This window comes from Onychomys torridus, chromosome 23 (genome assembly GCF_903995425.1).
Source record: "Onychomys torridus chromosome 23, mOncTor1.1, whole genome shotgun sequence".
Taxonomy (NCBI): domain Eukaryota; kingdom Metazoa; phylum Chordata; class Mammalia; order Rodentia; family Cricetidae; genus Onychomys; species Onychomys torridus.
The window spans coordinates 49,791,231-49,817,354 of record NC_050465.1 but is presented as its reverse complement, the minus strand read 5'-3'; the positions used below and the strand labels follow the sequence as shown (position 1 = coordinate 49,817,354).

At 44.5% G+C, this 26,124-nt stretch overlaps 2 protein-coding genes across 2 annotated transcripts; both read left to right on the top strand.

The window, feature by feature from the left end:
- The first annotated feature begins 120 nt into the window (after positions 1-120).
- C23H2orf80 (chromosome 23 C2orf80 homolog) lies at positions 121-21,595 on the top strand. Its single transcript, XM_036173746.1, is given in 11 exon segments — positions 121-225; positions 3,551-3,680; positions 5,655-5,736; positions 7,314-7,396; positions 9,821-9,908; positions 10,581-10,652; positions 18,564-18,651; positions 19,133-19,174; positions 19,177-19,246; positions 20,905-20,959; positions 21,124-21,595. Coding segments are annotated over 10 exon segments (630 nt in total). The 5' UTR covers positions 121-225; positions 3,551-3,639; the 3' UTR covers positions 21,133-21,595.
- A 903-nt stretch (positions 21,596-22,498) lies between these two features.
- Positions 22,499-25,721, top strand: LOC118573441 (gamma-crystallin A). The gene is made up of 3 exons (XM_036173745.1): positions 22,499-23,207; positions 23,309-23,551; positions 25,383-25,721. Exons 1-3 carry the CDS (start codon positions 22,677-22,679, stop codon positions 25,653-25,655), a joined length of 1,047 nt encoding a protein of 348 aa, XP_036029638.1. The 5' UTR covers positions 22,499-22,676; the 3' UTR covers positions 25,656-25,721.
- The last annotated feature ends 403 nt before the right edge of the window (positions 25,722-26,124 follow it).

Sequence of the window (26,124 nt, the reverse complement as noted above, 5' to 3'; positions counted from 1 at the left end):
CCAGGGTCACAATCTGTCTCAAATAAACGACACCCCCCTTATATGTGCGTGGGAGGAGACAGGAGGATGTTTATAAAACTATTTTCATCCAGTCACCGTTTCCTAGCAACCAGGCAAAAGCATCTGCGTTCAGGATGACTTTGAGCAGCAGCTCAAGCCTTCCAATGCTCAAGCCGGCCTGCAGGTACCAAGAAGAACAGAAGGGCCACAATTAGCCTCCAGTTGGTGAGACGTTCTGGGGAGCGGGGGGAGGGGGTTGGTAAGAGCCTGCAACTAGTCTAACGTAGTAGACATCTATATATCACTGAGACAGGATTGTGGAGAGGGGATCTGCTTGGGGCGTGCAGATAGTCCACAGTGCCCAGGATTCCTTAAACTATGGGGATTGTGACCTGGAGTGGGGGCACTTGAGTTCTATAAAGAAGCTAGAGCTTGGGGCAGCTGACATCTTAACAGTGTCCCTTTTGGGTGTATTTCAAGGTAATGATCTTGGTTCCTTTAGAGCTTTATAGACAGAAAAGAGTGAGCGGCAAAAGTCAAGTCTAACTGAACAGTCTATGCAAATGGCTGACAAGTGGGGGAGAATTTCCAGTTAACCGAACCTCACCAAAGAAGAAGAAAGGCAAAAAACCCAGAGTTAATTTGCACAAGGTGACACAGCTATAGGTCTTTCAAGGTCTCCTGACCCCTGCCTAGTGATCTGGAGGTGGTAGGCACTTGCACAGTTAAAATTTAAAATATTATATATCCGATACAACTTTGAGAGAAAGCTGTGGCAGCAACCAAAGATGCAAATTTGTAATTCCCAAGTATGAAAATCAAAGGGCTTGCTCAGAGCTGTAAGACAGGAATCGGTTAAAGAAAATGCTAAGACCTTCATTATGCAAGCTTCAAAGCTAATGATCCTGCTTTCTGCCAAGGTATTGAGCCCACTTCCTGCTAAGAGACTGAGCCCACTTCCTGCCAAGAAATTGAGCCCACTTTCTATTAAGGAATGTGTGGGAGCCCACAAAAGCTTCCTTTTTGTGAGCTCTGAGATCTGAGCTTGCTTTACCCAGCAGGGCTGCATTAGAAGATGGTTTGACCACATGTATGGTCACCAGGCATTTGGGATGGTCTGCACTTGGCTGTGCTGGGAGATGGGGGGGGGGAGGTCTTTTGCTCCACCCCTTGGCATTCCTTTAAAAAGCCCTTTAGTAGAGACAGAAAAGGATGGTGGGTTTTGACCCAGGCTATCCCAAGGCTATCCTGTGTTTCTAACTGTCTCTTTCTTCTGTATTTCTATCTACGTATTTCTCAAGTACCCTGGGGGGAAAAGTGGGGACAGCTCCCCCACCCCCAGGAATGAAATAGAACAAATTCCTATGAGCTTATGCTTTTATAAATTGTTGAATTAAAAGAATTTTAACACATTGCAGCCATCATGGAAGGATAAAATGTCAGGGTGAAGTCTGGCAAGAAGTTAACTAGACCCGCTTTTTTTGTTTTATTTGTTTTTGTTGTTGTTTGTTTGTTGGTTTTGTTTTGTTGCTTTTTGTTTTTGTTTCTTGTAACATCAGAGAGCCAGGCAGCTTGACCATGGTCACATCGATCACTTGTAGAGGGGATGCCCCATCCTGGTACCTGGCTTCTCCTAGACCACGGGGCCTCCTTTCTAACTTGTGACATTCTTTCCCATCCTCTCCTGATCAGAGCAATAGCTGCATCTTCTCTGCAAGGCTCCTTCACCTCTTCATAGCCACGTGCTCCTTCTCACAGGCTGAAACAGATGCAGGAAGAACAAGTTATCTCCAGTTTTGTTTGTTTGTTGTTTGTTTTCTCATACAGGGTTTCTCTGTGTAGCTTTGCGCTTTCCCTGGATCTCGCTCTATAGACCAGGCTGGCCTTGAACTCACAAAGATCCGCCTGGCTCTGCCTCCCAAGTGCTGGGATTACAGGCGTGCGCCACCACCGCCCGGCTCTCCAGTTATTTTTAAAGGAGGGACTTTAAATCACACGTACAACTTAAACAGTCTGTCAACATTTTTGTTTCATCTGAACTCAGTCATCTTCTCCAGAGAAACAAAATCAGGAGAGAGAGAGAGAGAGAGAGAGTGGGGGAGACTGATTTTAAAGAAACTGATTCCCATGATTGGGAGGCTTGATCAGTCGGAATTTGATGAAGGAGATCAGCAGTCTAGAGACCCCAGAAAGAGCTGCAGTTAGTCTTAAGTTCTCTGCTGGAGGATTTCCTTCTTGCTAGGAGAGGTTAATCCTTGTTCCTTCAAGGCTTTCAACCAGTTAGGAAAGGCTCACTCACATTATGGAGGGAAATATACTTTAGAGTCTCTCAGTTTAAATGTTTATCTCATCCAGAAAACAATTTTTATAAAAACACCCAGAATAATGTTTTTGTTTGTTTGTTTGGTATGGTTTGGTTTTTTTGTTTGTTTGTTTTTTGTTTTTTTTTTCAAGACAAGGTTTCTCTGTGCAGCCCTGGCTGTCCTGGAACTCACTCTGTAGACCAGACTGGCCTTGAACTCACAGAGATCCACCTGCCTCTGCCTCCCAAGTGCTGGGATTAAAGGCGGTTAACCAAATATCTAATAATGGTGATTCAGTCACAATGATTCGTCAAACTAGTCGTCACAATGTGCTTCAGATCTTTTTAAATTACTACAGATGATGCTGGTACTCATACTTGTTTCTGAGTTGTCCCATTCAATAGTAATGATTGTTTTCACAAACGTGTGTGTGTGTGTGTGTGTGTGTGTGTGTGTGTGTATGTGTGTGTGTGTGTATGTGTGTGTGTGTGTGTGTGTGTGATTTCAGACCCCCTTTGATCCCGTTACCCTTCCAGCTCAAAGTCAAGGTGGGCACTGAAGACACATTTGCCACTATTGTGTAGACTGTCAAATGACAGTCCATGACAGCTCTGGGAAGTCACGGACAGTTCCATCGCTAGCTGTCACTCTAGCATGAACACACTGAGAGTCACGGTGTTGACCGTACACAGGACACTCCCAATATATGCAGACCACAAGTCAGCCTGTCTGTATGAGTGATTCTGCCCAAAGAGCCTTCTCAACGGCTACATGAACCACCCCTGTTTCAGAACCTAGCTTAGTGGGAGAATAAGCACACAGTGAATGTGAGAAGAACTTGAGAGAAGGCAAGCAAGATGGCTCAGCAGGCTAAAATACTTAAACATACGTAAGCAAAATACTTATCCTGAGGTCTGAGGACCTGAGTTCCATCCCTGGGTGACGTCACAAGAGAACCAACCTCCACACTTAGGCCCTGGCACACGGGCACCTGCACTTCAAAGGCACACACAAATTAAGTGACTTAATACATTTATTTCTTGCAATTAAAACTTAAGGAATGAGCTGTCAGATGGGCACAAGGTCCAGGGCTAGTCTCCAGGTCACTTTCTGACGTGGCACTTGCTGGATAGGAGAAGGTCTGCATGCTGGATGCTCTTGGATCCCTTCCACAGCCTCGGATTCCACAACGGGTATTTGTAGCAACAGCATCCCTAATTCATATTCTCTCTGATTTGCTGCTGTAGTTTCTAGGCTTGGCAGAAATTGCTCTTCCTAAAGCCTATCAGGTGGAGCGCAAGCTACGGGGTAACCTGCTCAGCCCCGGCCTCCCGCCATGGAAAAGAGGCTTGTCAAGCAGGAGGTGAAAAGGTTGCTGTGAGTATCGCTGAAATAAATAACTTCCGTTTCTGACCCTCGCGTTTGGAGCGCTGTCACAGATGGTCTGGATATTGGCGGGTGGACAAAAAGCTAAGGAGGGATCTCTCTGCTCTGTGGGAGAAAGCCGGCAGATGCTCTGGCCTCTGTCTCTGCCAGGCAGGCACATGTGGCGCAGGGCAGGACGCAAAGTCTCTTGGGAAAATGCTTCTGCAGCAACATGGCAGAGCAAAGCACCCCCAAAGTCTAGGGGGACAGGATGCACCGCTGAAAGGTGGAGCACCTACTGGCAAAAGCTGTAGATGCCTAGATGTGCCCTAGGGCCCAGCATTCGAACCAGAGTCTCTGCTACTTCTGTTGCCAAGCTTAACAACCAAATAACGCATCTCCTTTTTCTTGACTTCTAAACTTTCTTGACTGACAAAGACCAAGTTTCTCCTACATTTTCTCCATCCCCTTCAGTCTTTCTTCAACCTGGTACTTCAAAAATGTTGATTTAAAAATAATCACAGATCATATAACATGAAGTCATTTTTGTTTGTTTGTTTGTTTGGGTTTTTTTGTGGTTTTTTTTTTTTTTGTTTTTTGTTTTTGTTTTGTTTTGTTTTGTTTTTCGACACAGGGTTTCTCTGTGTAGCTTTGTGCCTTTCCTGGAACTCACTCTGTAGCCCAGGCTGGCCTCGAACTCAAAGAGATCTGCCTGGCTCTGCCTCCTGAGTGCTGGGATTAAAGGCGTGCACCACCACCGCCCGGCCAAGAAGTCATATTTTATTTTGTATGTATTGTTGGCACAACACTAATGTTTCTTTTTTCATCAAAGACCTTATCATAGATTCCACCAAATGTCCTTTGTCTGCCTGTAAAGATGATTGTCTTCTACTAGATTTTTAAGAGATGCTGGAATAAGCATGTGTGGAATTCACTCGTCTTTACACATCCAGGTTTGGAAGCCAATATAACAAGAAAAAACAAACAGTAGTTAAGAACGCCAACTCTGACAAGTGTAGTGATGCATGCCTTTAATCCCAGCACTATGGAAGGCAGAGGCAAGTGGATCTCTGAATTCAAGGCTGGCTTGGTCTACAAGTTCTGGGACAGCCGTGACTACACAGAGACCCTGTCTCAAATGAATGAATGAATGAATTAATTAATTAAATAATAATAATAAATTAATAAATATTTCCTTGCTGACCATGCTAACTCCAGGCAGAATGCCCAATGCTAGTGTGTTCTGTGGGAAATATTTTTTAAAAGATTTATTTATTTATTATGTATACAGAAGAGGGCTCCAGATCTCATTACAGATGGTTGTGAGCCACCATGTGGTCGCTGGGAATTGAACTCAGGACCTCTGGAAGAGTAGTTGGTGCTCTTAACCTCTGAGCCATCTTTCCAGCCCGGGAAATATTTTAAAAAAAACACATTCTTTTATGTTATAGCCTCTCTTGGAGTATAAACGCCCATAGGTGGTATATCTGTTTCTATCTCCTGCTGGGATTAAAGGCATGTAATACCATGCCTGGCAGGAAAAATGTTTTCTGTGTGTTGACATTCTGCATTCTTCCTGCTTCCCAATGATGAATTTAATATTAAGATAAATGTGGGCCAGGCGGTGGTGGCACACGCTTTTAATCCCAGCATCAGGAGGCAGAAGCAGGCGGATCTCTGAGTTAGAGGCCAGCCTGGTCTCCAAAGTGAGTTCCAGGAAAGGTGCAAAGCTACTTGTCTCAAAAACAAAACAAAACAAAACAAAAGATAAATGTGATCTAAGTCCATTGTGATTAGATGTTTCAAACCTATAGCCTTTGGAGATCACTGTGCAAGCCAAAATTGAATATTAACAGCTACTAAACCATCAATGACTTCTGTGGCATTTTTGTTGGGGTGGGGGGAGGGATTGGGAAAAAAGCCTCTTTCTGAAGATGGAACCCTATATTGTTCCCCATAGTTCAATGCTGCTCTCTTGCTTTTAAGGGGAGAGTATATTGGCATCAGACTTCGGGAAAATGAATTTGATCCGAAAGGAAGAGGTCAACACACCTTTCTAGATGAGATGGTAAAGAATGTCATGCTGGTGCAACTCCCATTGCCTTTCTGTATGTAATAAGGGGACAGAACAGGGATCAAATGTATATGTAATACCATACACACACACACACACACACACATCCGTATGCACGCAGGCACCCCATCCTCGTCCTTAAGTTTTCCACATCCTGAGGTTGTCCCTGTGATCATCTCACCCACTAACTAGAAAGCAGAAAGAGAATAAGAAAATAAACATAGGTGAGAAAAGATTAAAAACAAATGACTGCAAGCTAAAATGTTAACACACAGTGTTAAAGACCTCCACAAAATTAGCAATAGCGCAGTCTTCAGCTCTAATCAACTGTCGCCGTTTGCATTAGCGCCATAAAGGCAAAGTGACACGTGACCCCAGAATCCTTTTCGTGACTCGTACTGAGTCCGGGCTCACGTGAAGTTCTGCTAGCTCTCTCCACAGAATCAGTAAAGAAACTGCAGAAAGATTTAATCTAAAAGAAATCAGTAAACTCCAGTTGACCCCCTGCCCACAAGCCATCCTTGCGCTAAGAGGGATGTGTCTCTTTTCCTCAGTTTCCCTCTGTGTAAAGCCAGGGTTTGTAGTTAAGCCTGCCTGTCTGTGTGCACACACCACACAGGAAGTTACAGAGCTGTACTTCTCAAACTTTAATGAGGTATTATTACAGAGCTATTTTGATTCTGGAGGTGGTGGGGAGGGCTGGGTGCTTATATTTCCAAAGAGCATGACCAGTGTGACTGGTCCAGATATCAGACTCCAGATGAGGTTTCAACAGATGACCATGGTCTAAGCCCCTTATTTATTATTTAAGTCAACATTTTACTTTTGTTGGGTCCCTGGAGGGCATCTTTGCATTATGTAGAAATTCTTAGAACCTTAACCAAACCCAGACCAACCTTCCCTTTCCTGGATATAAGGAGGAAAAGGAAATGTTGATAGTAAGTGGTAAACATGTTTATTAAGTAAGAGCTTACAGATGACCTGGGGAAGGGTTGCTGCCGTGATAAGCATCAACAGAAAAATTGACCCTGCTTTGTGCTTGGTGTGAGGCTATCCATCTGTCAGTCAGGTCTTTCTGGCCCGTTGCTCATGCCATGTCCCCCTGGAATGATATTCCCCATCTGCAGAAATCCCCCTTTCCTATAAGCCCTAGCTCTGAGGATGCTTCCTCAGTGAAGTCTTCCAGGATTGTTTCTATGTGCCCAGGCAAGCACCACAGGACCTCCCTCCACATTCCCACACCTCCCCTGTCCCCTGTGAGTGTATTTCTAACACCAAACAAGATCAGCAAATGTTCTCAGTAGCCTTCTCTCTTCACCCTCTCCTTTTGCCTTTTTAAAACCTAAGGAGAGGGAGGCCCAATGCTCATCAACAACTCACCCAAGAATAAACCCTTGTCAATCCCAATGTGAGGCCACAAATCCTGAAATAGCTCTAGCTGAGCTATTCTTATAAATAAGAATCGCCCCCCCCCACCCCAGTTGGAACATGGCTTAGTGATGCCATTGTCCGGGGAAGTGCTTTGCCTGGATCTGAACCCATGCCCTCTGCTCTCTGTTTTCTGCTTCCAGGCCCACTATGACTTGGCCATCAGTGTTGCTTGCCAATGGCTAGATCCCTCAGAAGACTTAAGTTGGCTCCAGTGGGAGAAAGTGTAAGCTAAAATATGTTCCATGCTTTTCTTTTTAATCTATCTATTCAATGTGGGTAGGGAGATAAGCATGTACGCGCATTCCTGTGTATGGATGTGGGTATAGACAGAGGGCAGAGGTCAATGTCAGTGTCTTCCTCTGTCACTCTTCACCTTAGTTTTTGAGAGAGCTCCCACTGGATCTGGAGCTCGCCACCAGCAAGCCTAGCCGGCCAGCGAACTCCAGGGTGCCTCCTGTCCCCATGGCCATCTCCCCAGCACTAGGATTGCAGGATGTGCCACCATGCCCAGATTTTGACATGGATGATGGGGAGGGTTCCAAACTCAGGTCCTCATGCTTGCACAGGACAAAGCACCTTGCCTACTGAGACTGTTCCTCAGCCCTTGCGGTTTTCCCTTTTAAAACATGACTCTTGTTGATGGAGGGAGTTCCAGCCCTATCTGGCGTCTTCTTATGAGGCACTCTGACATACAAACACAAGGCAAACTTCTCCAGCCAGAAGCTGAAGACATGCTACAGTTGCAGTTTGAGGATGCCATAGGTATGCTTACACAGTTTGTATTTCTAATCATTGGTTTCTGTCAAGTACATTTAAAAAAAAATCTTGCACGGGCTGCTCTTCCTGAGAAGCTCACATGACTTCAAGCTATTATTCTTAGTCAGTTCTGTAGGTAAAGCCTGGCATTGCTTCCCGAGGACAATCTTACAGTTTCTGGAGTCTGTAAGCAGCTAAGTGCTGGAGTCTGTTCAATCATTTCCTCCCCAGGCTTATCAGCATTTTCCTTCAAGCTAGTGACTCAGCAGGTGCATCCGACTGGTCAGACAGGGAACTGAGAGGCCACGAGGAATAGCTCATTCCAAAGTCCAGATACTGTTTCTATCCCGTGGTCCTGGCTCAAGGTCACGGTTAGGAACTGACAGGAATAAGCAGAAAATCCCGTTTGAACCAGCTTAGGGAAGGAACCAGAGTGAGGGGGAGTGGGAGACGAGACATGGAGAGGATGGGAGAAGCTGGGGGAGGCAAGTTGAATTGCCCCTAGAGCTGAAAAGTTTGTGAACTGGACTGTTAGGCTCAGTAATTCCAGCTCAGACTGATAAGATGTCTCTGTAGGCAAAGGACTTGCCAACAAGCCTGACTATCGGAATTCAACCACTGGAGTTCATGGGGTGGGAAGAGAGAGCAACTTCCCTCAAAGTGTCGTCTAACCTTCACAGGTGTTCCACAGTGAGGCAAGCTCTCTCTCTCTTCTCTCTCCCTCTCTTTTCTGTCTCTGTCTCTGTCTCTGTCTGTCTGTCTCTCTCTCTCTCTCTCTCTTCTCTCTCTCTCTCACACACACACACACACACACACACACACAATGTGATCTTTCTCTCCCTCTCTGCCTTCTCTCCCCCACCCCACACACTAAATAAATATGATTTAAAAAACAAAACAAAAACCACCTCACCTGATGCTGCCGGCTCCTACCTCCAGTCTCTTTCTCCCAGGTGCACACTATTAGAGTCATAACAAGGTTCAGTCCAAACCAGGACAGATTTAAACAAACAATAAGCAGGCATGGCATGTGTCTCAATGTCTCTGTTTCCCGAATCCTCTGGACGTGGAACACACCAGTCAGATTCCTTCACAGAATCTAGGGGTATTTCCAGCCTCCCTAAAGGTGTGCAAGCTTACAATAAAGTAAGGCAGGTTCCTCCAAGCAGATGATGGGAAGCGGGATGGATACCTGCTAGCAAAGCCCTAACCAGCCACCATGGTGCCACTCAGCATTTGTGATAGCTTTAGTAAAAACAGACAAAAAAGAAAAATTCATCACTTTGTTGGAAATTCAAAGTAGGTTTTTCAAAGACAGAAAAATCAATCATATTAATCCTATTTTAAAAGTGGATAATACACAGTCGTTGCTGGCCACTTACGGATTAGCGTCACAACCTTAGCAAGTATCAAAAAGAACAAGTGTAGGAGCCTGGAAGATAGACGGCTCAGCCCGCGCTTACCATGTGAGCAAGGGGACTGGAGTTTGATCCCCAGAACCCACATAAAATACTGGGCATGGGGGCATTCATTTATAATCACAGCACTATAGAGGCATAGATGTGGATCCCTGGTGTTTGACAGCAGCCTAGGCTACTTGCTGAGCCCCAGGTCCAGTGGGAGACCCTGACTCAAAAACCAAGGTGGAGCCAGGCGGTGGTGGTGTACACCTTTAATTCCAGCACTCTGGAGGCAGAGGCAGGTGGATCTCTGTGAGTTCCAGGAAAGGCGCAAAGCTACACAGAGAAACCTTGTCTCCAAAAAAACTAAAAACAAAAAACAAGGTGGGTTGGCTCCAGAGGAGTGACATCTGAGGATGGCCTCTCTGTCCTCCATAAACACAAGCGCACCCCCCAACCGCCAACTCTTCTCTATCCATATTTCCCCTTAGGAAAACGCCACTTCATGGCAGACCTCTGTATCCAAACCGAAAAGAGCGAGAAGCGGTGATCTTATCATCTTACGCTGGAGTCTTAATGGTGAGGGGAAGAACACTGTATGCAGACATCCCGAGCGTCTTCCTTTTCCTTCCTTCCTTCTTTCCTTCCTTCCTTCCTTCCTTCCTTCCTTCCTTCCTTCCTTCCTTTCTTTTTATTTCATTTTATTTTTGAGCTGAGGATTGAACCCTGCTAGGCGAGCGCTCTACCACTGAGCTAAATCCCCAACCCTCTTTTTATTTTTTGCCCTTTCAGGACAAGGTTTCCCTGACTATCCTGGAACTGACTCTGTAGCCCAGGTTGGCCTCAAACTCGCAGAGCTCTACCTGCCTCTGACTCCCGAGTGTTCAGATCCCTCCACACCCAGCTTTATCATATGACTTCTAAGCCCATTTTGGTACTAATGCATAGTTACATGTCTTCAATATTGCTTCTAAATGCCTAGGGTTTATTAACAGTAAAATTTATGATTTTAAATGCATAATAGAAAATTTGGCTTCCATACTGTATTGCAAAAAATAGTTGTGGGAGACAAGAAAAAAAAAATGATGAGAGATATTAGTGTCTAGAAAACTTGTTTACCCCTTCATCTAGAAATTATTTTGTAGTAGCTGTGCTACCTTGTCCTGTACTAGAACCACTGGAGGGCTAGGAATTCTGCTTTTTAATCAAGAACAAGCCACAATATGACAACACATTGTTTTTATTTCCCAGAACAGTATCCCAGTTGAGGAAGTCCTTAGAATTTACGGGGTTCATTCTTCTGCCAATCCTGATTCTACCAAGGTAAGGGTGATATGGGACTATTCATACCAGGCATATGAACATGCTAGGGACTGAACTTGGGGCCTGTTTATGGGTATATGCTAAGCAAATGCTCTACCACTAACATACATTTCCAACACTTAGCTCATAGCTCTTTATAGGTGTGTGTGTGTGTGTGTGTGTGTGTGTGTGTGTGTGTGTGTGTGTTTGCTGGGGACTCTACTTGGAGTCTTCTACATGCTAGGCATCCACTCTACAACTGAGCTACATTCCCAACCCCTGAATGAGATTATTTAGCATATACATTCACAATGATATATTTTCAGGCATCAGATTAAATAACAATTTTAGGTCCAAAAGTAAAAACTGAGATATTCTGATTGCTCAGCAAATAAAGGCTCCTGCAGTCAATCCCAACCCCCTGGTTCAGTTCCCCAAATCTATGTAGTAGAAGGAGAGGACACACTCCTGCAAGCTGCCCTCTGACCTCCACATGAATGATTATGGCGCACAAGTGTCTATCCCCTACAAATAAATAATTGTATTGTTTTTGTTTTTTGAGACAAGGGTTTCTCTGTGCAGCATTGGCTGCCCTAGAACTGGCTCTGTAGACCAGGCTAGCCTCAGACTCAGAGATCCACCTCCCTCCTGAGTGCTGGGATTAAAGATGTGTGCCACCACTGCCTGGCAATAATTCTAATTTTAATAAAGGTAAAAACCAGATGAAGTCACATCTTGAGTCACACGTGCTTGTAAAATGCCCCCCCTTTGAAGTGGAGTAGCACGTCGGAACTGCCGGTGAGTTTTGTGGGTGGCTAGGTCTGGCAGCAGAGAGAGCACTGGGCTAGGAGTCCAGCTCATTGTTTCTGCCCACTGCAACTTCTCAGCCATGTTCTCAGTCACGTGCACCGAGCAAGCCACACTCTGCATTCGACCATCCAGAATGAGGAGCAGGTCCATGAGGCTTCTGCTCATGATAAAAAGCCCACCTCCCACATGCACCTCTCCCACTAGCTTCTTGGGCATCACCAGCAGATGATCCAGTGAGAGCTACCTGAAATCCCAGCACTTAGGTAATGGAGGCAGGAGGTCAAAAGTTTAAGGTCATCCTTGGCTACATAGGGAATTTGGGCCAGCCTGGGCTTCATGGGGTCCTGTATGTGAAAAACAAAATTATTCTGAATGATTTTTAAAGCTGGTTCCATTCTCACCATTTATGAATGTGTGAACACTCAGTAAGAATTTAAATACTAGCTATGATCCCTTTACCACTGGAAATATTTTTTTTTTGGGGGGGCGGGGATGAACCAGCATGCTTACCCACCCCTGACCTTCTGCTCACTGTCTCTTGTCTCATTGTCCCAAATGTCTCCCATTTGGATTTGGGAGGGAGTCAGGTGCTGACCCCAGACCAGAAACACAACTACACGACAGGTGCCCACCCTGTTTCCTTACCTGTAGATGATAGCGTGTAAACAATGGGTCACAAACACAGGGCAGTTTGGAAGGATTCAGAAGGAGGTCAGGGCATGGCCATGGTCATAGACACAGGACAGTTATTTATCCTCTGTTCTTGTACCTCCAGACTATACTGTATAAGCCATGGGTCACAGAAGTTCCAGCACCCACCTCAACACCTGACTCATGCTGAGTTCCAAGTTCCCTGGATTTGTGCAGGAATCACAGCCCTCTCCCTGACCACAGGACTGCTTACTTGCTCCTTCTTTTCCTCTTTCAAACGATGTGGTTGAATGTCAGGGATGCATCAGTGAGCAGGTTGGGCAAGGTACCTTTTGGTAGATGGATTTTTCTGTGGGTCACCAGCTCACAAAGAACAACACGGAGACTTCTTATTAATTATAAAAGCTCAGCCTATAGCTTAGGCTTGTTCCTAACTAGCTCTTATAACTTATATTAACCCATTTATATTAATCTGCATTCTGTCATGTGGCCTTGCCTCTCTTCCATCTCGTACCTCCTGTTTCTTCTCTGTGTCTCTTGGCATCTCTTGTGTGCCTAGATTCTCCTCCTCTTCCTTTCTCTCCCCCGAAATCCTGCCTATACCTCTTGCCTAGCTATTGGTAGTTTAGCTTTTTATTACCCCAATCACATCAAATATATCTTCACACAATGGACAGATATCCCACAACACATTTTCTTATAAATCTCATATTTTGTATTGAGGGTTATCTTGACTGGTGCTCCTAAGAGACCAGATGGTCTTTTAAGTTGAAGAAAAGCCAGCTTTTCTGGAGTTCTGCCTACACACACTACATTGCTCAGTTCCCTGCAGCCTTTTTCTGCAGCCAGTCTTCTCTCTCCCTCACCAAATATGCCCCAAACCTTGAGCCCTGCTCACTGGTTTTCACTAGGATTTTCCCTCCTTCGTCCTCTAGCTTTGGGGAGGTGTCTGCCACATGATTAATGGATTAAGTCTCAGTTCCCATGCTTCATTCTGAAGGGGACAGCGCTGTGACCTTCCAGTTTGGTGGGGTTATCTGTCAGGGTTTGCAAATGTCTGTGTCTGAGCAGCTTGGCTTAAACAGGAGGCCATGCTGCTCTGCTCGAGGGTGGGCCTGTCCACGCCATCATTTATTCAGTCATGAAAGAGCCTCTGCTCAGTGACACGTAGCCTTTATCCTCATAATCAGACCAACAGTGAGAAGTTTCTCTCCATTTGTGACAGTTAAACATGCTTTCCGACTGCCAAATGTGTCCTAGGGGCAAAATCACATGACTGAGACTCACCGCTCAAACATTAAACAGCTAATCAAAAGTGTGTATTATTAACACAATGCAATCTTGGCCTAACTGAGGCAACCAATTCCAAGCAATACTAGCAGCCCCTCCCCCACCAGGAGCTCCCACCCACCCCTGGCAGAATTGCAGGCTTCAACTCCACCCAGGGAACTTCCTTTCAACTTGGATGGGGAACCGGCAGGATCTCTCAGTGGCAAGGTAGCATTTCAAAAATTAAACTGCAGGGCGACCTTAAAACAGTCTTTTGGGGGTTAACAAAACTTCAAACCGTAATGGTTTTAATTAGAAGCCAGAGTGGTTTAAAAACAGTAGGTGTGGTCAAAGGTTCTTTAATTATAGCTGATATCGGAATGACCTTTGACTCCTCTGGATAAAATGTCTCCTGCGCAACAGCTGAAATAGTTTCTAAACCAGGGTTTAAAACCCAGTAGGCTACAAATCAGATTAGGATGAATTTCCGGCAGCTGGGAAGGATTTATGGGACTGTGTGCCACCTGGTGGCTTTCTCTGGGACTCTGCTGCCCCCTGGTGATAGAAAGGCAGAACAGGCAAGTCCTGTTTACTATCAGCCACAGGCTCCTGATAAATGGCGCATTTTTTAATTAGGGATTTGGTTTTCTGTTTGTTTTGTTTTGTTTTTTGATGAGGAGTCTGGACCCAGAGAAGGTTCCATTAAGGGCTTTCCATAAGTGTGGGACATTTACATCTGTCTCCAGATAAATATAAAATATGCCCAACTTGAATTAAACTGAAAAAAAAAAAAACAAAAAAAACATACCTCTTCTGTAAACCTGTAAAGCAACTGATAAAAACAATCTTCAGCCTCATTCGATGGAAGAAAAGGGAACAAAAGAAAGGAAGACAGAGAGAATAAAGTGATGGAAGGAGAGAAGGGTACTGAACAAAGAACCCCAGGGCCTCAGCTTTCCTCTGTCTTCCCAAAGATCGTCCCATCTGAGCCAGCATTCAAACCCATCCTAAGCAACACTCAAACTTCAAAACTCAGACAGGACCCAGACACACACCCATCCCTTCCTAGCTGCGTTATTTTCCCCTGACCTCAAGTTTTCTATGTGTAAGTAGCTCTGAGGTCATGTCCCCAACCACACCAGGCTGTTCTGAGGATTAGGTGGGACCGTGAATATAAATTAAATGATGGTCCAAGGGGAGCCTTCCAAGTCCACGCTGCTGGGGACACCAGCCTCCTCCCTCCAGCAAGCAAGGCTTCTCTCAGTACCAAGCTTCCTCTACCCTCTCTCATTTACTTCAAGTACCTCCTCTTCTTGAAGGATTTTCCCATCCTCTCCTGATCTTTCTTCCTTCCTTTCTTCCTCCCTCCCTCCCTCCCTCCCTTCCTTCTTTCTTTTCTTTCTTTTTTTTCCCCCCAAGACAGTGTTTCTCTGTGTAACCACCCTGGCTCTCCAGGAACTCTCCCTGCAGACCAGGCTGGCCTTGAACTCATAGAGATCCATCTATGAACCTACATTTTCAACAAAAGCTGGAGATTAACATATTTGAGTAACCGGGGATCCAAAAACATGCCTTTGATACTAGTTATGTCTACCCAGACTCCAGTTCCTAGAGGGCTTATTAATCAATATTAATTATGTCATAATTGACACCATATATGATAAAGTATAACTAAGCAGACAAGCCTATGGAGTGCATGAGACATGCCGGTCTCCAGAGCTTACCATTCTCACCTGCTGATCATGCTTTCACCACACACACAACTTTAAGTACATGTCATTTTATCTCACACAGTGGTGGGTTTTGTTTATGTTTCTGCAGTGCTGAGATTGAAGACAGTGCCTTGTGCCTCCTGAACCTTCTAGACAAGTACTCTATCTGGGAGCCACATCTTGAGTCTTGCAAGCGCGCACGCGTGCGTGCGTGCGTGCGTGCGTGCGTGCGTGCGTGTGTGTGTGTGTGTGTGTGTGTGTGTGTGTGTGTGTGTAGTGTGCATTCTGCGTATATGCATAGTTGCATGTGTGTGCATGCCCAAGTGTGCAAAAGCACGTGGAAGCCAGAGGCTGGTGTCAGGTCCTTGATCACTCTCCTCTTGGTCTAGCGAGCTATGGTATCTCTCTTGCTAAGTAACAGGGCGTTTAGACTTCTGAATTGTTTCTTCTGTGTGTTTCTGTTGAGCAGCCGAGTTCCTGGATGGTGTGTGTCTAGGAAGTTGTGCTGAGCTGTGGAGCATGAGCTTGCTCAACACTTCCATGAAGCCTGTTGCTTTCCAAAGTGACGACACTGTTCTGTCAGCAATGTTTGCTATATCTACACTGCTGTTTCCAAAGTGGAATGCGTAAATTAGGAGTTCGCCCTGGACTTCCTTGGTAGCGGTTGTTGTGGATTTGTGTTTGTTTGTTTGTTTGTTTGTTTGTTTGAGAGGAAGTCTCGTAGCACAGGCTGACCTTAAACTCACCACATAGGAAAGGACGACTTTGAACTTGTGATCCTCCTGCCTCCGTCATCTGTGGCTTTAAATCATATTCCGATCACCAATCAACAACTATATATATTTCCTCTCTGGGAAAGTGCACATTAAGTTCATTTGTCCCTCTTTCTGAGGAGTTGTTCTGTCTCTTTCCATCGCATTTCTGCCTCCCCCTCCCCCTAAGACTGAGTCATAGCTTTTGGAAAAACTACTATAGGATAGCATCAGCCAAGGCATAGGCTTTCCCAATGATTTCCCAGGTTTTTTTCCACCAACATTAAAATGTCCTGAAGTATATTTTTGCAATATCCCAGCCACATTTTTCAGAACTCCCTAGGTGCATGCAAGTTATCCTTCCAGACAACATGCCTGGCTTTGTCTTTGATAAGCCTGATAGCTGTAAGATTCTGTCCAATTGTTTTGGCACCAAGGGCCAGAGCCTACTCACCCCCACTTCCTGTCTTGAAGAGGTCCTCACAATATTTTTATTTATGTATTTAAAATATATTTATATCACTTCACCTCTTCCTTGCCTCCTTTCTAGCCCTCCTCCTCCCCTTACTGTTGCCCTAGCAATATTTTAATAAATTACCACTTCAGTTTGATAGGCAGGAGATAAAGACATGATCCTTATCTTCCTTGTGTCTCCCCATGCCTTCTTTGGATCAGTTCTTGCATGCCTTAACACATCCTCATCGTCCCTCAGCTCCAAGAAACTTCTGCTGACTGGGCTGGGGCGTTTACCAGGCTAAGATGTGACTAATACAATCCTTTAACATGTAGATGATGAAAACAGGTTTGGAGTTAAAGAAAACACGATTAACTCTAGATTAGGATCCAAGCGTCACCCTGCTTTTATAGTAATCCTTTATATAAACCACACAGGACGCTAAGTGAATGGCTGGTGTGAGTCATAGATTATCAGGACTCGGGAAACATTATCAGATAGTCAGGTTGGCAATGACCTCCGCAAATATCTCAGGTCTACCTCCCCTGGGGCAGGAACACCAGAGCCCAATAAATAACGTGCTTTTTGGTTTTGTTTTGTTTTTATCAAGGACGGCACAAGAGCCTGTTTCCCTTTGCTTATTCCTGACACACAGCAGCTGTAGCAGCCTCCCATTCTGACCTAAAGCCTTTTTTTCTCATTAGTTTTGTGCCGTAAGGTCACCTTCCTAAACAGGCATTTCAGTTTGTTTCCTGATGCTGTCATAAAGAGCCTGACACTTGGAGAGATAAAGGGTTCGTGTGACTCACCGTTTCAGGGAATAGTCCATCACCGTCACCCTAGGGATGTCAAGGGGGCAGGAACTTGGAGCACTCGAAGGTCACAATACATCCACAGTCAAGGCAGAGCGCAGTGAATTAGTGCATGCTTGCTAGTGTTTGGCTTGCTTCTTCAATGTTACACAATCTACTGTCCCCCAGTAGGGAATAGTGTCACCCACAGTGGGGAGGATCTTCCCACTTCAATTAAAACCACGAGAATAATACCCCATGGCCGTGCCCACAGGCCAAGCTCATCTGAACAATTGCTGATTGAGATTCCCCCCTCCCAGGTGTGAAGTTGACATTCAAAACACATCACAATAAGAGCAATGATTATTTGCAATGTGCAAAGATTGTTCCACAGCATGATACAGAATATAAAAGTAGCCTTACCATCCCACGTGTCCTGCTGCAAGACAGCATATGCTATAATGATGCAGCTCACATTCAAACACGGCCAATTTGGAAATAAGATCCATGTTGTTAACTGCTAGTGCCTTGACTAAAACCATAGTTATTTGGCTACTTACAAACTTTGGGGAGGGGCTGTTATCTGTTAGGTATGCTCCAAGGCTCTGAAATTAAATGGCCTCTCTGCTTCCACCTTCCCATGTATTCCTCACAAAGAAGCCAAGGGGATCTTTTTGCTTGATTTAATTTTTTTTTTCTTTGCTGGGAGTGAATCAAGGGCCTTTGCATGATAGACAAGCATTCTTCCACTGAGCCCTCAGATGTTCTTAAAAATTTAAATCAGACTCAATTGTTCTGGTGTTTTAAAACATTCCAGGGAGAAATAAGCCTCCCCCAGACCAAATCTCTTAATTGGTTGTCTAATACAAATTAGTCAGTCCTGGATCATATACACACACAGCCTCACAAAATGGACCCATCAGGTTGTAGTGATATATTTATGCATTTATATACATGTGACAATAATAATAAAAAAGAGGCCACCAGTTAGAGACGGAAGGGCATGGGAGGAGTTGGGGAGGAGAGAGAATGGAGGAAGTTATATAAATATATATATATATATATATATATATATATATATATATATATATTTACTAATAAAGTTAAGAGCACGCTAAAAACATTCCAGGGGCATAAGTAGCAGCCTATACTGTGCACCGGTTTGTGGGAGCAGGAGGCAGCAGATGAGGCATGATGTCAGGGCAAGTTCCTCACTCGGACAAGGGAGTACTTGAGCTCCACAGCAAAGGCAGGAGCCTAGGGCAGAAAAGGGACTCTTGCCGGGAGAGGGAACCGTGAGGAATGTCCAGTGCAAAGGGGACTTCTGTGTTAGGGGAACAAGCACAGAGCAGAGGCTGTAAATGAAGACAGTGGTCACCCTCCTTTCAGGTTCACTAGGACTCAGGGTTGGGGAGACACGCCGGGTGCTGTGAGTAGCAGGTGCTCCCCAGTCGAGGCTCACACAGCTGTGAAACAGAACTGTCTTCTTTCAGGTCCCCCAGGCTCTGTTGCCCCGTCGCTCCCTGCACCCTTTTGCCATGCTGACAGCACCCAACGCAGCAGAGTGCAACCGCAGACAGAGTAAGTACGCTTTCTTCCGGAAGTAGAGAGAGTTAAGTAGGGGGTGGGCCCACCGAGTGAGGTTAAATGATAACACTGATTCCATTTCTCTCTGGTGAGATTAAAGAAAAAAAAATCCTTCTGAACTTGAGTTCCCCTCCTCTACCTTACCCTAACCAGAAAGGTGTATTTCTTCGATCCTTGGGGGGCGGGGCGGGGGCGGGTACAATACAGTCCAGAAAGGCGGTGGTGGACACACTTTTCTACAGTTTTTGTTTTGTTTGGCTTTGTTTGGTTAGGGGTGGGTGTTGTTTTTTTCCTAGACAAGGTTTTTCTTGGTGCCTGTCCTGGATCTAGCCCTGTAGACCAGGCTGGCCTCAGACTCACAGAGATCTGCCTGGCTCTGCCTCCCGAGTGCTGGGATTCAAGGCGTGCGCCACCACGGCCGCCCAGCTTTTTCTACAGTTTTCTACTCTGACGTGGTTACTCTGGGTATCTGCAGGTGTCAAGTTGAGGAGAGGAGCAATGGCTAAAAAAGCCTCCAGCAGCAATGCAAAGAGAGCAATGGTACCAACTGGGAATCCCGGAAAAGGTGCTCGGACAGCCCAAGAACAGAGTAGGTCTAAACGTGAGTGTTGTCGGGGGGGACGTCGTCTACATTGTGATGAATGTTGGTGCTCATACACACAGCCCAAGAACAGAGTAGGTCTAAACGTGAGTGTTGTGGGGGGACTTCGTCTACAGTGTGATGAATGTTGGTGCTCATACACACAGCCCAAGAACAGAGCAGGTCTAAACATGGGTGTTGGGGGGACTTTGTCTATATTGTGATGAACGTTGAGTATTTGGAGATTGAGGTTCTGGATGTGAATACTTATCAGCTGTATGGTTTTGAACAGACTGTTTAACCATTCCATGCCTACACTCCTTTCCCATGATTTATAACTAACAACTGCTAACATGTCTTATGATATTCCAATATTTGCTATATATACATGTACATATGCATATGTAGCAGTGGTTTGCTACAATTCTTGTTATAATTAAATAAGTAAATATAGAAAATATGATTTTATCTTTTCTTTTTTTTTCTTTTTCTTTTTCTTTCTTTTTTTTTTTTTTTTTGGTTTTGCAGGACAAGGTTTTCTGTGTAGCCTTGGCTGCCCTGAAACTTGCTCTGTAGACCAGGCTGGCCTTGAAACCACAAAGATCTGCTTCCTTCTGCCTCCCAAGTGCTAGATTTAAAGGCATGCACCACCACTGCCCGGTTTTTTTTTTTTTTTTTTTTTTTTTTTTTGAGGAATTTTTTTAATCTTACATATTTGGTATTCACTGTTTTTCCTTATGACTTCTGGATATAATATCGTATCTTTGAGCTGAAAAAAAGACCCAATTTTTAAGCCTCAGTATAAAACAATTCTTTTTTTCATAATTTTTTTTTCATTTCCAGCCACTAAGTTTCTTTATAAACTAAGAGAAAGGTGAAAACTGTTTTTACAACTCCCAGATATTGTAGGAAACATCTAAGGATTTCTTTTTATTGCATTGGTAGCTTGTTTTAATCAAAATGGACATGAGCAACAGTTCCCGGGAAAGCTAACCTCTTTGTGCCTTACTTTCTTTGCTATAAAAGACAGTATATTATGACCTCACCAGGTTGTTTCAAGACCTAAATGAGTGAATGTATGTATAAAAGCTCAGAGACTCAACAAGACCATACCAAGCATAAAGACACCTGTTCCTCCTCTTCCCATTCACGGAGAACCCACGGCATTGTGGAAGGAAGCCAAACAGAGGAAGGAGAATTTAAACTTAAATCCAAAGCAATATATGCAAAACTTAAAATAATACACTACCAGTACAGAGCTGGAAAATGATTGATGTTGGGTATTGCTAGTCCAAATGAGTTTGACTTTTATGATTTTCAAATTTAATAATTCCAAGCCACAAGAAATGTAGCCTTAGCACAAAGGACACAGATTCACCATCTGTCATTGCTTTTGTGACACTAGCTTTATGTCTCTCTCTTGGTCCCTTCTCCCTTCTGTCTTTCTGTTTTTGTGTATGGATATTGATAATCTTTTCTGAACTATTAAAACTTGCACACACCCTATCAACTTACCCTGTATATTTTACTTTATAGATCCCAAAAGCAAAGTCATTCTCTTAAATAACCAATTATTAGCTTCAGAATCTAAAACCTTGCTACTTTTATCTAATCTCTTACCCTCATAGCATTCTTTTTTCACTTGCCCGAATAATGTCCCCTTTAAGGATACAACGTGAGATCACATACTGCTGTCAGTTGAGAAATAGAATTCACTTTCAGGTATTTCAGAATGTTCCATAGAAATTCTTTTACATCTACATGGACCTAATGCATCTCTGTTGGTTCCCGATGTTTGACTTTAACCCCCTATTGATAGAAAGCTGGTGTATGTGTCTGTGTTATACTGATGTGCTTGGTACCATAACCATCCTTCCATTCTGCAGGTCACTTAGAAATGAGAACTAGTACCATGGATGCATAGCAGAGCCTCTGGAAGCAGACAGGAAGCTTCGCCTTAAAGCTGCGGTTGTCAACAACACACTCTCTCTGCAGTTGGCTGCTGCTGTCAGCTGCGTTGGCTCGCATACTTGCTCTTGAGTTTTCTTCTCTTGGAAGCACAGCGCACACCTCTATTTTGGTAAAAGGAAAATATGTGTAGATCCCACGCTACTTCATTATATGCTTGGAAGACCGATGGAGCATTCTGAGGGCGTTCACCATTTCTGGAGGAGTTTAGACAATCTGGTTTTGATACACGTTTTAGCAAATATGTAGCATTAGTGCATAGAATGCTGGAGAAGGAAGCAGTTTTCCAAAGTTTCAACCCCACATAAAATTAATTTCTCATTAGCATACTTTCAGGTAGAGAAAATGTAAACTCATTCAATTTCAATAAAGTTTGAAAAGAGAAATGGATGCCGGCTTTCTCTGGGTAGAACATGATGGTCACTAGGGAAAGAAAATGCTGCTCTTTTGAGGCCTTTCCAAAATGGCAACAGGGCACATGGATTAACCAGTTTGTAGAAACAACTTCATCAGATGAATACCAGTACATTATACCTCTCCTTTCTTAAGGACTGGGCCAGCCATCTTTCTGTGGAATAGTCTTAGGGCCACATGCAAAGTCAGGTGAGTTTGTTGACCTCTTCTGAAAATAGTAGTGTACTCCCATGTGAGGTTGTGGCTGGGGAGGTCAGGGTGGGCCTTTCTACGAGGTGCTTGACCACAGCTTGTACTTGAGGCTTACCAGGATCCTTGGAACACCAGGATGGACACAGAGGAGGAGGATATCAGTGGCCTGTGATCCTCGCCAAGCCTCCCGCTTCTGTACAGCCTTGCTAGCTGTGAGGAGGCGCCTCTTGCTGTCTCTGTTTTTACCAACCATACAGGTCACGTGAGCGATGGCTGAGGATTTTTCATGCAGGCGTTGTACCTGCACTGCTAACTCTAGTTGGGTGTCTTTTGAGAGGCTCCTCATGGCATGAACCAAATTAGGCATGACTTCACCTCCTATATAGGCATGGCCTGGGATAATGAAAGATAATCCAAGGTTGGGTGATCCTCACCCCCTGCCATGGAGAAGCATTCTGCATCAGCTGTCAAGCATCCTGGCTCAGGAAAACTGGCACTTCAGTGAGGGAAATGCAGACAAACCGTAGCATTAAAAGTAACTCTGGGAAAAGGGTAGTGTCAGGGAGAATGGAGAAGTTCTTTGCCTTCTCCTCAGGTTCTTGGAAGAGCTATTAATTTTAGACCAATCTCACATATGAGCACATATATATATGCTTTTAAGCATTAACTCAAAAAAAATCACACATTTAAAATTTGATTTTACTACTTTTATTCACTAGATTTGCAGTATATATTTATAGTAGAAAGTTAAAAAAAATATTTAAAATCAAAAGGAAGAAATAATATGAGGACCTATACCATTCCTTGATAACCAAGGTCGATCGACATTTAGTCTCTACACAGTTCTAATCTTTTTATCTTAAACATGTGCAAAAAAGAAAATCAAATCTGTATTATACAGATAAAGATGTGCAACTCTTTTTCAATTCGAGGTTTTGTTTGTTTGCTTTTCTGCTGCCTCTTGGTGCCTCGGAGTGCTTCTGGAATTCATATGATTCTCGTGAGCCTCCCACAAGTGGAGGCACCGACCTCCACCTCAGCACTTTCTATAGGCAAACATTGCAAAATGCTGGGTACGTCATGTATTTCTAGAGAGCTGCATAGGGTGAGAAGCGCGCCCTTTGTCTCCAAGGTCATAATGGCTCTGCTGACTTCAATTCCTTTCACTGGAGTTAGTGAGGACAACTCGAAAATGCCAGAGAGAATGAGAGCCCCCTACCCCATGATCCCCAATGAAAAAGCGAGAGAACACAGAAATCCCCTTACGCAATTCCCCCCAGGTCCCTTTTGTGTGGTTCCTGCCAGCACAGCAGCCATCCTGCTATATATACCAGCTGCCACCCCTGTCCCCATCACACTCAACACTGATCACTTGCTGTCAACAACAATGGGAAAGGTGAGCCGAGAGAGAACCTTCCAGGCTCGCCGAGTGTTTCCTCCTTGTCGGGAACGTGCCTTCCAGTTGACCATGTTCTGTCACCTGTTCTTCCCTTACAGATCACCTTCTACGAGGACCGCGGCTTCCAGGGCCGCCACTATGAATGCAGCAGCGACTGTCCCAACCTGCAGCCCTACTTCAGCCGCTGCAACTCTGTGCGCGTGGACAGTGGCTGCTGGATGCTCTATGAGCGCCCCAACTACCAGGGCCACCAGTACTTCCTGCGGCGGGGGGACTACCCTGACTACCAGCAGTGGATGGGATTCAGTGACTCCATCCGCTCCTGCCGCTCCATCCCTTACGTGAGTATTGCTTCAGCCTGGCTGACGTGAGGACATCCTATTTGTTAGTTTGTTTCCCCTGTGTTCTAGTGTTCTCAGCAGGTAGGAATGCTGGACAAGTGCTCACACCAAGTATATCAAGGCTCAACTCTCAAACCTAAATAGAAGGAATATATATGTATGTATATGATATATATACACACACACACATACACACACACACACACAGAGCAATATATTATTTCTTACTTAAGGACATCAATGTTGTTTTAGGACATAAAAGCCATAGCACAACCTTTAAAATTAAACCCGACTGACTAATCACATACCCTTCAGCCATAAAAGAAGGAAATCCGGTTGTTTGCAATGACATGGATGAACCTAGAGGGCACTGTGCTAGAAGAAATAAGCCAGGCAAGTCCCGATAAAGATCATCTGTTCTCATAAACAGCAGGTTTACGGTGGGAGAGAAGATTGGACTTGGAGACTTAGCTCAGTGGTTGGTCGTGTACTTGCCTAGCAAGCATGCAGCCCTGACTTCTGTCCCAAGCAGCAGTTCTGTCCTTAACAGAGAAGAGAACAGTGCTTACTAGAGGCTAGAGCGGCAGAGCAGGGGACCAGAGGTTTGGAGTGATGATCTTTCTAGATGAGAGTTCATGCTATGTGTTAGAGCCATTAAAAATGCTAAAGATGAGGCTGGAAAGATGGCTCAGTGGTTAAGAGCACTGGCTACCCTTCTAGGGGACCCGGGTTCAGTTCCCAGCACCCACAAATGACTCACAACTGTCTGTAACTCCAGTTCCAGGGAATCCCACACCTTCTTTTGGTCTCTAAGAGCACCAAGTACAACTCATGTAGTATACATACATGCACATAGACAAACACTCATCCACATAAAATAAAAATAGATTAAAACCTTAAACACACAGTAGAAATGCTGAAAGAATAGATTCTATGTGTTCTTACCAGAAACTGATAATGATGAAGGGTAAATATATATTAATTAGGTAGATTTAACCATGGTGCTTACTTTAAAGGCACCATAATATACCTAATAAATGCACACATACTATTTGTCAATTTTAAAAATATCTAGGTACATTTGAAACTCAATTAAGTTTGGTTAGTTCTAGTGTATTCTGACTGTATTGGTGAGATTTCTCTTTGCTATACTCTCTCACACCCACCTAGAACGATGGGTCTCACCTCGTGTGGCTTTGTATTTTTCAGGAGGTATTACTGACTAGTTTCTTTCTTTTCTTTTCTTTTTCTTTCTTTCTTTCTTTCTTTTTTTAGACAGGGTTTCTCTGTGTAGTTTTGGAGCCTGTCTTGGATCTCACCCTGTAGACCAGGCTGGCCTCGAACTCACAGAGATCTGCCTGGCTCTGCCTCCCGAGTACTGGGATTACCACTGCTCAGCTATTGTCTAGTTTCTTATGAGACAGGTAACTAGGATTTCATGAGATATAGTTCACATTTCCTGTCTTTTTTTAAGAAATAAAAGAAAAAGAAAGGTATATGGACTCAAAGCAAATCCGAATCATTGCACATCATGTGTACACAAGGCAGCTTCAAAGCAAGCTCGCTATGATTCGGTTACAGGGGCCGTAAATGCTTTCACTCCCTGACTCTTCAGTGTTCATTTCCTTCACATGGGCTCCGGGTCACTGGTCAGGTCGCTTTATGTGGGTGCATTTCCTAATTTGCTAGAACAACAGCACAAGGAGCAGGATTAGGGAAGAAGCGTACTTGACAGATTCACCGGAGACCCGTGTTTTCCGAAGGAGCAAGCAGGCTGCAACATCAAGCATATAAATCGTCGCTTTTCCTCTTTTGTTTACTGCCACAACAGACCAGCTCTCACAGGATAAGGCTGTATGAGAGAGATGACTACCGGGGCCTTGTGTCTGAGCTCACAGAAGACTGCTCCTGCATCCACGATCGCTTCCGCCTCAATGAGATCTACTCTATGCACGTGCTGGAGGGCTGCTGGGTCCTCTATGAGATGCCCAACTACCGAGGCCGGCAGTACCTGCTCAGACCTGGAGACTACAGGCGCTACCATGACTGGGGTGCCATGGATGCCAAAGTCGGCTCCCTGAGACGGGTCATGGATTTGTACTAAGCCTCATTTTGCTTGTTACACTCCACACACATGCAATAAATATACAATTTGTGTTCCTGGCACTAAGTGGTTCTTGTTTATCTTTCATGTCTAAATTCTATTAAATGGCACCTTAGGGAACTTTCCCAACCCTGAAAATGTTTTTGAATGCTCACCTACTTCCTTGTAGTCAGGGAACAGTGCTTATTGGAAGGTCCACACCTTGGTGATCTCTGAGTCTGCAGAACAGAGGAAAGATGAACATAAGCAACCATCAGAACCCAGAGAAAGAAGAAAATGTAAAGCCTGCCTGTGGCTACCATGAAAGACAAGGGATTCCTAAGGGATGAGGTAGCTGATATCTCACAAGGCAGTACTCAAGAGAAGATGCTGGAGGGGCTGGGGAGACACTCGATGAATAAAGTACAAACTCGGGGACCAGAGTTCTGACACCCAAAACATACACAAAGCCAGAAGCCATGGTGCACAA

What these genes read in the sequence shown, in the direction of transcription:
- LOC118573441 (XM_036173745.1), top strand. Translation starts at nt 22,677, where the DNA reads ATGTGCAAAAAAGAAAATCAAATCTGTATTATACAGATAAAGATGTGC. An exon ending in TGTCAACAACAATGGGAAAG is followed by an intron (nt 23,208 to 23,308) that starts GTGAGCCGAGAG and finishes CTTCCCTTACAG; the next exon opens with ATCACCTTCTACGAGGACCG. An exon ending in CCTGCCGCTCCATCCCTTAC is followed by an intron (nt 23,552 to 25,382) that starts GTGAGTATTGCT and finishes CTGCCACAACAG; the next exon opens with ACCAGCTCTCACAGGATAAG.